A 15,286-nucleotide genomic window follows, 5' to 3' on the forward strand; every position below is an offset into this window, starting at 1 on the left:
GCAAGAAGTAAAATACACAGAATCCCAGCACGGTGGGGGTTAGAAGGGACCCCCTAGTCCAACCCCCCTGCTACAGCAGGGTCAGCCACAGTAGTTTGCCCAAGTTCACTATGTCCAGGTCAATTTGGAATCTCTCCAGAGAAGGAGAGCCTCCAGAAAAGCCTCCCTGGGCAGCCTGGTCCAGTGATCCCGCACCCTTCACAGAAATTAAGTTTTCCTTTACGTTCAGGTAGAACTTCCTGTGTTCCAGTTTGTGTCTGCTATCTCTTGTCCTAAATACAGACTTGACTGTTAAGTTCTCTCAAAACAATACCACCTGGCAAACAAAGGTAAAGCATTCCATTTGCAAATGTGAATAGAATACTTAAAACATGAGCAGTTCCTCCATAGAAATCAACAAGTTAATCATTGTAATTTTCTTTCACTGAAGGAGAGATGCCAAACATGTTCAAGTACCTTAATCAGCACACTCAGATCAAAGACTAATTCATGATACTCAGAAGCAAAACTTAAAATGCATACCAGCTCCAACAGAAATGGACTCTCAAGGGCTATGTGTAGAAACTATATTTGAAACAACTTCTGGAAAAAAAAAAATCTAATTTTCTACACATTTATCTTCAAATAGTAAATATTTTTATGTTAAGTTCAAGCTGTTCTGATTACTACACTGACAGGAACGGCTCTGCTACTTGACTACAAGTGAAAGGGATTTTCTATGAATGTACAAAATGCTCTAGAGCAGAATGATTCCTTTAGAAGGATGCTTATACTCAAATATGTCATATTTATTCTAGGAATGATTTAGAAGTTTCATGATTAGGTAAAGACCAAATTTGTACAGTAAAAAAATAGGAGTAACTGTGGCATTCTTACAGCAGATACGCTAAATATGTTCCTCTAAGCAGAGCAAGAAGGAAAATGTTTCAAAGTTGATATTACTGCAGTAACTCAGGCAGTACAAAGACAACCACCACAGCACGAAATTTTACAATCTGTATGCACTGAGCTGAATCACAGAAGAAGCTTCTTTGTATTTTAACCTGGACATGGAACTTGTCTAAATTTTCTATGTTCTATGCCAGAATCCACAGTCATTTGAAATATACATTTTTATGTTACAGAAGGTTAAAACAATTCTCTTTGTACTGAGAACTTGAAGAAGCATTGGGACAAAACCCAGAACTTCAGAGACTGGAAATACAAAGGAGGTCCAGCTGGAATTAACTCCAACAGACACTTATTATATCAAAAGTTTTTTTGGAATTTAAAATGTCCTAGACTGCTTCAGACTATTTCAAAACCTGGATAAGCTAGTCCAGGACTCTAATATTTTAAATTAAAAGAGTGTCTTACTATTTAATATCCAAAATGGTGTACAGAAAGGGCAAGACAATACAAAACATTTCTGTACTCCTAGATTTACTTTTTTAATCCTTCACTTAAAACTAACTTTCAGTTTCCATGCTAACAGAACCATGGATAAACTTCTGCTAAACAGCAAACATTCAGCAGAATTTTCAGCTTCATATTTGCCTTTAAAAATTAAGTCATACAGTTACAGCAGTACTAGTAAGCTCTTGTCTCAACTGACTCAGTAAAACATTAAATATAAGAAACCATTTAAATACTTACAGGTTGAAATATCTTTAGTTTTTTCTTCCCACTTGGATTTGCAGCTTTTTCAATCCTACCCTTGATTCCTTGGTCCTCCACAGATTTTTGTTCAATCGTTCCTATGCTTGTGAATTCTGTGCCATCCACATTTACTTGCCCTGGTTTAGCTTCCTGCTGGTCTGCTTCTGAAATAGGCTCATCCTGTCCCTGGAGAATGGTGCAGTTTGGACAGATATAGTCTTCACCATTCCTTTCCAACAATCGCCCTCGAGCCTCAGAAATACCCACGCAGTCACCATGAAACCATTCCTCACATCTATCACAGCAAATCATAAACCTGAAAAGAAAAGCCAAGGAACAGGAACAAAGGGTGAAACCTAAGACTAACAATAAATATATCAAGCAGTAGACCCTGTACACCCCACTGAAGTATCACAACAATATTCTGCTCCACTGTTCATTTCTGCACTCGTTTTTTCATCCCTTTTTTGAGCATTTCTTATGAGCTTCCCCTCAAACTCCAAACAAGCCAAACAGCTCATTTACATACACTCAACTAGTAAACATTAGCATTTGTTTTTTCATCACAGAAAAATTTCAACTACTTGCCCTGTATTTTGAGTTGAAACCTTCCCCTACCTGTTGTTATGAGGCTGACGACAGATACAATACAATGCATTTGGGTCATAAATCTCAGACTCAGGTTTGCTTTTGGGCATCTCTTCAGGCTCTTCATCTGTGATCCCTTTTGGGCCAAGGGCTGGCTTGTCTGCTTCCTGAACCTGAAGATCCTTAGTGTCTTCCTCAGACACAACCACTTGACTTGCAGTCTTGGTGCCGTCTGCAGTCTCAGGTTCTTGTTTGACAGGCAGTTCAGGCTCAGCTTGTTCTTCAGGCTGGACATCACCTCTTTCTGTAGGATCTTGTTCTGAGTTTCCTTTCCTCACACGGTTCTGTATGTCCTTCAGGATAAGCTGACCAGGTTTCTCTTCAACTTGTTTCTTTCTTAGTCGATTCTGCAACTCCTTGAGTGTTAACCCATCACTATCACTATCAGAAGTATGACCTTCCTCTTCCTCCTCTCCATCATCATCATCACCTTCTTCTTCCTCCTCCTCCTCCTCCTCTTCTTTCATAACTCTGGTTTTAGAGTCTTTCTGCTCCTTGCTACTCCTGGTGACAATCCGTCGAGTCACAGGTTTTGTATCTGGAGTGCTCTCAACACTGTCTTCTGAAGCAGTTTCAGCATCAGTGGCTGGACAGGATGCTGTTTCACCTGACTCTTCCAGAACAGTAGGCACAATCCTCCTTCCTCTGCGTCTTACTGTTGTAAGAAACTCTTCCACTCTTTCTGTTCGTTTTGGTTGCCGACCACTGCGCCTGAGGTTCAAGCCCTGCTGCTGCTGCTGTGGCTGCTGTTCACTAGAGTCCACATCAGCATCTCCAGCACTCTCTCGCTTAGCAATTGTAGTCCTTCGAAAGCCCCAGGTTTTCCTGAACTCTTTACTTGTAGGCTTGATATTTTTTTGTTCTTCCTCATTGCTTTGTTCACCTTTCTCATCCAAAACTGATGCTAAAACCAAGCAAACAGTTATTAATCACCAGTTAAAGGAAGATGCTTTTTCTTTGTGATCTGCATTATTTTCTTTGTGATCAGTTACTGTACTGCTACCTCATTTTATGACCTTGTAAATGCAATACAACAGCAGGAGCAGACAATTGCATCACTGAACATTGTGCCAACATCATCCAGCTGCTAGAAACTCTTCTGTTATCTAAATTTATATGTGTGTGTATATACATATGCACACATGATGGACAAGTAAGCGTATTTTCTGCTCCATTTAGAATCACATAACTTTATGGAGGTTGGAAAGGACCGCCAGAGATCACTGAATCCAACCTCCCTGCCCAGGCAGGATCTCCTAGGGTAGTTTGCACAGGAAGAAAACTTACCAGGAAAATTATTTTCCATGTTGTCAGTATTAGATACAGATTCTAATGGCACTGGTTGTGAATTTACAGCTTGTTCCATAACATGGACACTACTGTCCCCACTCTGAAATGCTGAAAAGAAACACAAGGTTCAAAACTCAGACTCAAAAATATAATGGTAGCCTCATTATTAAATATTCTGATGTAATCTCACTATATTATTGTAAAATATTTAACCTGAATTTCAAGACACTAATACTAACAAGAAGTGAACTGAATTCTCTCAAAGTGCTAAGTTAGATACGTATGTTTGGACAGCATACTGATATATTTTACTAAGCAGCCTTAGGATTTTGGGTATTTTCTTGTATTTCTGAAATGGTATGAGCCTAGGCCCCAGGGACTTTCATGGTATAAACCTATCCCAGGGAGGGGGGGTAGAAATCTATAGCTGTCCTACTCCTGAGATGAATACTATGCATGGACCATTGTGAAAGATCACAAAAGAGAACAAGGAGTCATCCAGAGAGACAGTACAGACACAGTGAGTGCCTGAAAGGTGAGAATGGTATCTGTTATGAGTAACATTTTCTGCTAGAAAGGATTGCTGATTACCTGTAGCAGGATAGGAAACACGGCAGAAACAACACTCAGTTTGAAGAAATTCAAAGCAACCACTGGTTAGATAATACAGGGCTAGTCACAAAATGATGAGAGTTTGAATTTTAAACCAAGCGTAAAACAAGAGGAAACCCCAGTCTTCCTTGTTACAATAACCTAGGACTGTATCTTGTCTATTAAACAGCTGATTCAGAAATGCTGGTGGGTATTCGGCATAAAGAAACATCAGCTTCCCTTCATCCTTCTAACACAGTTTATGGATAGAAGCAATAATACACAGAAGAACAAAACCAAAAATCTTCTCAAATACCTCAGTGGATAAAAAAATATTGTTGAATGAAGCTTGAGAAAGGCTACTCCCTGACAAGGTTCTTTACAAGAAAGTTTTCAACCTTTATGATTGATCTATCAGAATGTCAGGAAAAACACCCAAACCCAAAGAAGATTCAGCAAAAAATCTTCAACTATCATAGATGAAAACTAATAATAAAAAAATCTGTGCTCACAGACAGGATCTCTTTTTCTCACAAGTCTTCTCCAGAAGAGTAGGAGACTCATTTAAGTGTGCAAAAACAAACAAGAGAAAAAAAATCTAAGGTCTGAGACTGAATTTTGAGTTACTTGGTTGCTACCTGGTTATAATAAGTATAAAGTTAATATTACATTATGGTGCAGTGTTTCACACTAACTGCCTGGCAGGTCAATGCTCTAAATGAATGCAGACACTGTTTTGCAGTCATTGCAATTACATTACTCATGTGAAACTAAGCACACCTTAATGAACCATGTAAACAAAAACAGTAACAACAGGAAAGGCGCTCCTCAACTCTCCCCCAATAATGTTTTCTAGCAGATAGATGTTTATTCCTGGCTCAAGAATTGCATAGCCAAGCTAAAAGAGAACAGGAATACAGTTCCTAAACAACAGCACTTGTTGAAAGAATCAAAGATATTTCTAACACCAGATATATGACAGCTAAATGATTCCAGAAACACCTTTTAGTATGCCTTTTCCAAACTCTTGCAGTGTACACTAGTGATAAATGCCTCCTGATTTCATCTACTGTATCAGCTACATTACTCTCCTGCTTCATCAAACATCTTTCTATAGTGCAACTCCTCTGCTTTCTGCCACTATATTTACCAATGTCACAAGAGAAAATGCCAACACTATGGAAACAAACATTCAAGTAGGTATGGTAGAAAAATAGCACATTGTAACTTAAAAGCCTTTTCAGTGTGTTGCTGTAAAACATTATAGCTGGAATGAAAAGATCTTTTTCAGCCTGCAGTACACAGGTGAAAAGCAGAAATTGCTTCAACATTGTAAGAAATTCCATTAAGTTCTTCTGTAAAAAAAATTAGTAACTATAATGTTTTAAATGTTTTATAATAAACAGCACTAAAATGCTATTAATACCAGGAAAAGGCTCTGATGGAAGCAAGGGAACAAGTCAAAACAGTTAAAGTTTACAGCTTTCATTACCTTAGAAGATGAAAAAACGTTAAAAACTAAAAAGCAGAGGTAATCCGAATGGTGATATAAATTCCAGATTAAAAGTAAAGAGACAGGAAGTATCTTCAACATCTTCTACAAGCTTTACCTGACACAGCATTAGATGTTCGAATGGTCTCTCCCGGCAGAGCTGACTGAAGCAGAAAGCCAGAGGAGGGCAGCAAAGGATCAGAGTCATGCAGCATTATCCATCCAGCCCATGACTCAGAAGGGCCAGACTGAGGCTCTAAACTGCCAGCAGGACCAAAGTCTGCCAATCCTCCTTTTACTGCTGGCTCCTGGGACCAAAAAAAAAAAGAAAAGACAAAATAAGACACTGATATCTTTATGAACTTGTCATACTAGTGCTTAGAAAGGTTTGGAATTGCTTTGCTTCTATTACAATATAAACCAAATTCTGGTTATTTTGCCTTCTTGGCAGTTTTCTACTTTCAAAAAGACACAAACTGGAAAAAAAAGTCCAAGTAAAGCAACGCCAAAGCCACACCACCTCCACCACTTACCAACAGCTGAGACCTTTGGAAAAAATACAGAACATAACTGTACTCCTAGCAATTGAGATCACATCAAGAATTCCAGAACAGCCACAAACTGCAATCAACAATTCTACTCCACTTGTAGTATTTAAAAGCATTCTGAGTGAAATTTACTAAGCCTCAATGGTGCAGTGAAAAAGCAGAAATGCTTTTAAGCTCTACTGGCATGTCTAAGGCTACTGCAAGGCAATTTACCAGTCTGTACTAAATTTAATCAGAGAATTTTGACATCTGCAGCTTTGAGGATTTAAATCCAAGCAGGTCTTCAGTGGGTTTGGATATTAAAAAAACTACAGTTGAACTTTAGAATTAAGGAATATTCCATACCACTGTCCTTTTCACTAGTAAAGTTTGCAATAAAAAAAAAATCCAAATGCCTGTTTTCAAGTGCAGCAAACTGTATCAGTAACAACATTTTCCCAAAATCTCACCCTCAGAAGACATTTCACAATGAAAAAATATTCACTTCAAGCATCTGAACAACTACTTAGTCCAAGGTCCAAATTCACATGCAGAATGGCAATGGAACATCTACCTTTACTTACTTCTGAGCATGAAATTCAGCAGGAAATGCCTGCCTTTAAGCCAAAGTAGCCTACCAAACTACAGAGCACTGAAAAATGATCCGAGAGGAAAAGGAAAACCAGACGGAGAGGGCATAAGTAATTTTTGAACTGGCCTACATCAGGCAAAGAACAGCACTGCACACAGACTCTATGTGTTAGCACCTCCAATTAAAAAGGCAAGGGATCTATTACCATAGGTGCAGGAAAAAACAAAAACATTAATAACTCTTTCTAAGGAATAAAAACTGTTTCTGAACACTACAAGCAGGGCAATACAAATTTAAGAACAGATTAGACAATCATTCATGGAATCCCTTTTTTTTCCTCCCTCCAAAATTTCTCAAGCTTCCAACTATTAAAGCAACTTTACTGTTTAGAAACACTTTTCACTTCCTAAGCAATGACCATCTATAGGTGTCATGTCCCTGCCCCAAAGATAGGGAAAGGGAAAAAGGCAAATACCTTCCCAAAGCCACTGATTTTCATCAGTGCATCACTTTATTATTTCACAAATAGTAAGTAACAAAATTTGCATGACTGTGGCAAAGTAGAACTAGAAAAAAAAAACAAACAACTTGGAGTACATAGCTAGACTTATATCAGCATTTCCTTTCCCTGTACTATCCCTGTGGAGATTACATACTTTATTTGTATTTTTTTCCTTATCCAACTACACCTACTCAAAAAAAGAGTAAGAATTTCAACAAAAAAAGACAAACTATTGTTAAAGATTCTAGTGCTGGATCTCATGGCATTCAATACCTGCTCTAATAGGTATTTTGCTCCATTGTCTGAATCAGTGATTGTATCCAGGGAGTCAGTCACTGATGGCTGAAGACAATCTGAGTTTAAAGTCTCGTCTTCTGTGCTGCAATTCTGTAAAAACCTTTCAATCTCCCTGTTCAGAATCTCCAACTGATCACACATCGGGCAACTTTTAAGTGATATGCCTGAAGGAAGAGGGAAAGTCAGCTAATCACTTCTTGTTCAACTTTACAGTATTAAACCATGAAACAAAGTATGCCTCTAGAACACATAAGAAATGCGCTCTGAGTAATTTATCCAGCAAGATATTAAAGAAAGAACTGTCTGAAGAATTGTCTCTGGAGTTCACAGTTGTTTCTGTGCATTCAAAGCTCTTTACAGGTATGTTTGAGCCACAGAGCCAATATCATCAGAGCATTTCGAAACCAGAATAGGCATCCTCTCTTCTTAGGAGAGGTCCTGGCCTCCTTGAAGAAGGCACAATGTTAGTCATACCCCACCCAGCGGCACAGCTGCACACTGCACGGCCCACAGCTCTGACTTGACATAGAAAAGCATCTGTAACACAGATAATGAACGAAAACTAAGAGATTCCATGCAAGAATCATGCTGCTGTTTGCATTAGTACATGTTTTCTCGTTGTTATATAATTATCTACAGGAAAAAAACACTTTAACAGAACTGCATTTTAAAAAGAACTTCAATTTGAGAGGCACAAACATTCAGTACATTTGAAACATTAAAATGGTGTATCTCCTACATTTGCTGTAAAATGCTTCTTTCTTATTATATGGTATCTCTATTTTGCCCTCTCCCCATTTGGTCAAAATTATTTTTCATTTAAAAAGCAGATTAAGAGCCAAACGTATTTTACATGTCTGTTTTTATAGAACTACAGACTAACCGTAAATGCCTAAAAGAAGTTGGAAAATCAAATACTATCAACACATAAAAGCACAAATCCTTAACTCACAAGTATACTTTTAAACCTAAATGCCTGCTGACACTTCTAAATGAACATTCTGCTACATGACTGAAAAGATATTCACTACAATACAAGGCAACTTTGGAAACCTTCAAATACTTGTTTCTCTTCTCAGTTCAGTACTGTTTATGGTTCTTTTTGGTCTGTTTGTTCAAGTTAACTGATTGCAGTTGAGACAGCGACAAACTGAAGCAGCAAACTGATTATCTTGTTTTAAAAGAGATGAACATCCACGATCGGCTTACTCTTATTCCTCTTAACACAGCACATCAATCATCTCTCTCAAAGTTCTAGCTGGAAAATTAAAGTTATTTTAGTTACCCTGATACTTCCCATCAGCATCACCCTACCTTTCTGCCACATCTCCTTTAAAAAGGTTATGTACTCTGAAAAACCTGAGGCAAGAATCTCTACAACTGACAGGCCATAAAGGCAAAGAGTTCATAATAAACATACATACTGCTGCTTATTCAAAATATCTTCTGGTTTTGCTTAGGTTCACAATTCTGTGATAAGCAATCTTGTGGAATGGGTAAACTTTTAAGACTAATTGCAAATAAAGTTAGAAACCCAAAGCAATGGTTTCTTAAAGGAAAAAGTTTCTTTACAGACACCACAAACCCCAGGTTGACTCATATTGTTACATAACATATGCTACAGGTCCTCATTGACAAAGGACTCACACTGCTTATTAAATCCATGCTTATGCACTACTTGGGCTGTTATTATCCTGCTCTCTTCTCCCATGCTCAGTTACATTCACTTACATACTTTGGCCACAGAAATTATCAACTGGCTCCTTAAACACTCAGCCTATGAATTCAGCAGAAAATGAACCCACTAAAGAGTGATGCAAAAGGATTAAAAAAAAATTACACTAGTTCAAGACATGCAAGAATAGGGAGAGAGAACCAGACCCCCATAGGCAGGGTGAGCTGTGTAGCATCTTGCTGCTGTCTCCCTCAAAATGTGCACACAAGTATCCATGCAGCACATGATCTTCAGGTCCCAGACAGCAGGATTTCAGTCACTGTCCCCTCAGTAAAGACTCTTTTAAGCTTGTGTCTTGGTTCAAATTTAAATTTACCAGAGACTCAAATATCATTGATAGAACCAACAGCAATTTATAGGATGCCTTTCCCTCCTCCCCCTTAGAAAAGGAATTAGATGTAGGGAGAGGAAAGGTAAGCACATCCAAATAAATAATCTCACTTCAATTTGGAAGTTAAAAGAAGAAAAGTTGTATGAGGTAGGGAAATTACAAAGGTATAGAGAAGGGGAAACAAGGTACAAAGTATGTAAATACAACCAGATTGATGGCAGTGGCTTATTCTCCTCGTGGGTGATGGCCACGTGGTAAAACAATTAGCAGCAGGAAAATGGATGGTGATCTTGGCAAGCAAGAGGCAGGGAGAGAGAGCATCAACAGGAAGTTCTCCTTGCTTTTATGGATCTTAGACAGGAAGTGGGAGTGGGCTAACCACCACACCTGGTAGTGTTCAGATCCACCCCTGGGGAGGGGTTAGGACCACCTGGGGTCAGGGTCAAGGCTACTCCCCCAGGAGGGTTAACCCTTTACAGCTTGAAAACTGTAATAACATGAGAATTCCAGGGACAGAAAACAGGTCACTTATGTAAAAGCTAAGCATTAAGCTGATACGTGGTGTCTTGAGAAAGAACATGCAATCCAGAAATTATTTATTGAGGTTTTTCCTCCTCCATTACTTTGTAGGCAAATTGTTTCAATTTTTGCCAAGTTAAGCACTTAAATGCATTCTGGACTTAAATTCCAGAAGCAAAGCATAAACACATCCTACCCTAGAAAAAAATCACAAAACTGTCACAAATGTTTTCATTTAAATTTGGTCAACTCTTCCCAAGCAGTGAAAACAAACAAACAAAAAACCCCACACAAAACAAACAAGGTAGATCATTCTTCAAGGCTACACAGGCCACCACTTACACTCAGCATCTAACTACCGCAAATCTGTGTGGTTTCAGAAATGTCACAGCAGTATCAGCAGCAAATTAACAAGAGACAGTTATTCCCAAATTCAAAATCCTGATACTGCAACATCACTCGTTCACAAACACACATTATCAAAAATCTACTCTCCAACATGCCTTCATTAAAGGAGAGGAAGTTTGCAATCTCACTCCACCCTCTACAAGGCAAGTATACTTCTACCTCAGACAGAAAGGAGGACAGATGACTTACTACCAACTCAGATCTAACACGTATTAACTGCAGGACAGGCAGCTTGAAGACACTTAGATCTTCTGAGGCTGACTTCATTAAGTCCTTTTTAAGATGCCTCAATATAACACCTTAATCTCATAATGACAGAGCAAAGCTTTTTAACGCCATCAATGCTTCCCAATCTTTTTGTGCTTATATTTTCAGACAAAGGCAAATTGAACACGTTATTAATGAATACATATCCAGATTTCTATCTACATTTCTATTTTTACCCTCACCTCCCTGAAGAGGTAAAGTGTTCAGTAGGTTTACTGGCTGCATTGAGATTTTGTCTTTTCTAGAAGATACCATTTAAACTGTATTCAGAATTCCCTGCCTCAGTTACTGGGAAGACTCCACTCAAAAAAAAAAAATCCTGCTAGTAAAATCTTTAACATGAACTAAAATCAACAAAAGCAGTAAAATCCATCCTTTATCTGAGGACTTTTGCACAAAAAAACAGTCACAATTCAGAACAAATTTTTCACTTTCAGCTTACTAGTTTGTTTTTGAGGTCTCTACATAAAGAAGACTAACCTCTCAATGTAGTGTCAACAGCTACATGACAAAATACACTGCACTTCATTCTGGTTTTGGACATGAGCGCTCTTCAGTAAGCACTGTCCATGAACACCTTAGTCCAAACGATTAGTATTTGACACTTATGAGTTCTTAGGGTGAGGAAGGAATAAGAGAACTAAACAGAAAGATGTCTTTGCAAGTTCTCACACATACTTATCCCCACACAAGCACTCAAGAAAGCAAGCTTCACCTCATATCTAAGACTTGTGATAGACTCTAGTGCCTGCAGGTTTTGTTTCAGTGTGACCTGTTACTTAACACTTCTGCTGCAACAGAGAAACAAAAACACCTTCTCTTTTAAATTCTTCATACTGAAACTGCAGTTAATGTTTTAGATTGAAAACTAGGGTTCATGAGTAGACTGCATTTGCAAAGAAATTCAGAGCCTAAGAGCCTTATGCTGATCCCACTGAAAATTACTTTGCATCCCGCTTCGTCAAAGATGACATCCAGGAAACCTGTGCTCGTTCTGCTAAGAAGCAGCAAAATTAATCCCCTGCATCAACAAAGAAGTCAGTAGGGCAAAACCTACTTTGTACAAAATGAGTAGTTCCTTTCAAAGCATGGACAAAAGATACAATCCACTGACCCCTGAAAACCAAGAGGACACAGGTTCTGCACTGTCACTGCAGAAAGCCATGCAAACAGGGCTGCAGTGCAGCTCCCTCCATCTGCTCCTTCGTGAAAGATGCAGAAGCAGCATCAGAAAATCAGATGACCAAGTACAACCAGTATATGGTCTTTTGTTTTCATATAAAACATACCCACTGCTTTAAACACCTTCTTTCTAAAAGACTGAAAGTACCTTTCAAAAAGCTGTGAAATTGAAATGTGAGAAGAGAGAAGGAATGACAGTAGAGAGAGTGACAGATGCAGTCACAGAACTCTTGTCTGGACAAGAGATGCAAGAAAACTGTGATCCTGAACTCCTCCCACGCACCCCAAATAATTTACTATCTCACTCCTTGGCTACCACAAACAAGCTGCAGTTCAAGGTCTGAAGTCCAGACCTTCCTGGTAAATAGAAAAAAATTCTGATGGAAGTCTTTATCTAAAGATATCTAAACTAAACTTTGTATAAAATATTTCAAGGCTTATAGTTAGACATAGAATAATAAAAGCAAAGACAATAAAGCCACAAGAACTGTAACACTGATCTGTAAACACTTTGCTGGCTATCATTAAACACACTACATTAATTCCAAGATTATAAACAAACCTATCACCTCGTATACCCACAATATTAAGTGGCAGTTAATTCCTTTCCATTCTAGAGTCGATTTATTATTCCCATTAAAAAAAATTACACATTAACAAGCTTTAACATTTGCACGATGTAGATTTAGTAATGTGTAATTCAGTAATACAGTTGTGCTCTTCAGAAACACCCCATGCTAATTTAGAAAATCATTTTAAAGCACTGCATGAAGCAGAAATTACCTCTAGGCAAATATAAGTACTGCTACACAACTAAATTAGGGCAAACTATGACCAGGATTTAAGGCAGCTTTTTAATACCAGAACATATTTCATCCCTAGATGCACATGACGTGCTATTAATTTGTCAGGGATGGTACTAATGACACATATAGTACAGTCTCATAGTACTCAGACTTGCTGCTTCTTCCCTCACCTCCCCACTTCCCTTCACGAAGACAGATTTTTGGACTTGCAAAGCTTCACTTTTCAGTGTTGGGTTGTGCCCCACTTAAGTTTCTACCAAAAGTAATGGAAGTAATGGAACTGATGTGAGTAGCATGAAAGATCAAGCTGCCCCAGGACAGAAAGGATTGCACTGGAATACAAATAATCTGTGCTCTTTGAAAATGGTGGAAACTCTATGTGCTGTGTGTCATACCACACCAGTCTCCAATGTGATGGAAATCCCCAGGGATACCACACCAATGGGATTGAATTTCCCAGGGGTAAAAAAACGCACAAAACTACCAGTAACAGCAATTCAGAGGCTTCTGCGTCTCTACTGAGACAACCCCCCTGCTTCCCCTCCTCAGACTTGCTAACACTTTATCACGAAATCCCTGAAGGCACCCTAAGACCTTGTGGTGTCATGATATGGTATCACAAATAGTTAAGTGACGTTGGTAATACCATCAGACACCCCTGGAAACTCGGGCAATCCATTTCAGTGCTGGCTTGTGGTTTGCAGATTCTGAATTTGAATGCAGCTTTTGCTGTTGTTAAGTGTTGAATTAACTGTCCAAGATAGGGTGCTAAACACTTGTTTTGTCCTGGAACCAGAGGGCCCATTAAATGCACAGTTACATGATACCAAGTACTGCCAATAAGCAGTGCTGATGCCTATCAATTAATGAGATTTAAAATGGAAACATTCACTTTTTAAAACTTCCAGTGACACAGAGACAAGCCTTCCATTTTCTTCCAGATTCTTCTCTCATAAAAAAAGAGACAACACATTCATAAATTTCACAAGATCACTTTTTTCCACTTGAGAAAAGTATTGAAGAAATATACTCAATTACCAATGAACTTTATAGCATACCAACCTAATAGCTTCCTCTTTAAAATAATTAAGTGGATTAATTTCAAGAAGCTAAAGTAATAGCTTCCCTTAAAAGCAATAAATGCATTTGCTTGGTCTCTACACCGGTAGTAATAAAGAAATCAACATTTCCAAATTAAAATCCTTACTCACTCATTATAAGCCCTCCTTACTATATGTTTGAAAGCAATACCCACACCACCATCCTTTCCACAACTTGTCAGGCACTCACTTACCTTACACAGGCCTCCTATGAAGGCCACTGCCTCACACGACGGAAAACTGCATACACAGGACAGCAATCCTGGGCATTTGCAGTGTGAGACCTCCTGGAAGTGCTGAATTTTATGTGTATGCACAGAACAGAACTGCTACGCACACACAGCACACCAGTGTGTAGCAGAAGGCAGACAGGAAGGACAAAGAGCAACTCCACAGCATTACAACTACTCCAAGCAAGAACATATAAAGCAGCTCCCTGATTTATGTGAAACAAAACAGGCACACACTGAAGTTTATTTTTATGTCTTTCAGGGTAGAAAAAAACATTTTCCAAAGTAAAACATTTAAACCCCTCCTCTTCTCTCAGATTCCATCATGCAGCCAGAAAAAATATAAAGGAAAGAAGGTTCAGACCCCTCAATAGGGAGTGCAGCAGAATGAGAATAGCACTAAGGATTCAAAGTGTATTTTATTCCGGATAAATAGCAAAAAGTGCTTCTTTGAACTGAAGTGAAGTTGCCACAGCTGAATTCAGCTGAATAGCAACTTCTTGAAGAAACATTCAAGGCACTTTAGCAGGAAGGCCACCAAAAATCTGGCAACATGAAGATTTTACTTAATAACAGACAAGACTATGATCACAGCTGTACTACAGATGTTCCCTGTCACAACTGCACAAGTTGGCAATGTTAAAGGACTCAGTCCCTAAACCACTGAGTCCTACTGGCCTATGCTTCTCAGTTTGGTGTAGTTACACCTGCAAAGCTGCCCTTTTACCTGCCAACGTTTCTGTCTGCAGGGTGGAGTAGCAGGTGTGCACCATCTCGTTGCAACCTTATCACTGCGGCTGCATACGTGATAGGAAACTCTACATGAACACATTAGCCCAGGACCTTCCAAGTAGGGAAGCAGTTCATTCTCAGGAGGATGCAAGACTGAAAGCTCACTCAAATACTTTGAATGAAAAAAAGTTACATTAGCAAAGAAATTTTAACATATTTGTGTAAACATTGGAGCTCCTGCCAGCACAATTCTGTTAGAGCAGAACTATAACTGACTATACTGAAGGTGCTTTAGTGGAGGTCAAACTTTAACATCAGTCACTTATACAACACACACCCTTCAATCTACAAGTCCTTAATTGTGTTCCATAAAATTAGTTTCCTCAAATGCAGAAAAAA

At 38.7% G+C, this 15,286-nt stretch overlaps 1 protein-coding gene across 7 annotated transcripts in view; it reads right to left on the reverse strand.

Moving 5' to 3' along the window:
- DIDO1 (death inducer-obliterator 1) overlaps positions 1-15,286 on the reverse strand; it is a 63,286-nt gene that overhangs the window by 36,869 nt on the left and 11,131 nt on the right. For 4 of the 7 annotated variants that reach the window (XM_064167692.1, XM_064167691.1, XM_064167690.1 and 1 more), the window contains 4 exons: positions 5,778-5,967; positions 3,574-3,684; positions 2,257-3,190; positions 1,636-1,954 (listed from right to left, as the gene is read on the reverse strand). In XM_064167692.1, coding sequence (XP_064023762.1) covers positions 1,636-1,954; positions 2,257-3,190; positions 3,574-3,684; positions 5,778-5,874 — 1,461 coding nt within the window. In that variant the 5' untranslated portion in view covers positions 5,875-5,967. Of the gene's footprint in view, positions 1-1,635; positions 1,955-2,256; positions 3,191-3,573; positions 3,685-5,777; positions 5,968-7,553; positions 7,742-14,119; positions 14,139-15,286 lie in introns of those variants that run through there. The other 3 variants (XM_064167689.1, XM_064167688.1, XM_064167693.1) reach the window with 2 other exon arrangements.

This window comes from Pogoniulus pusillus, chromosome 29, assembly GCF_015220805.1.
Source record: "Pogoniulus pusillus isolate bPogPus1 chromosome 29, bPogPus1.pri, whole genome shotgun sequence".
NCBI lineage: Eukaryota > Metazoa > Chordata > Aves > Piciformes > Lybiidae > Pogoniulus > Pogoniulus pusillus.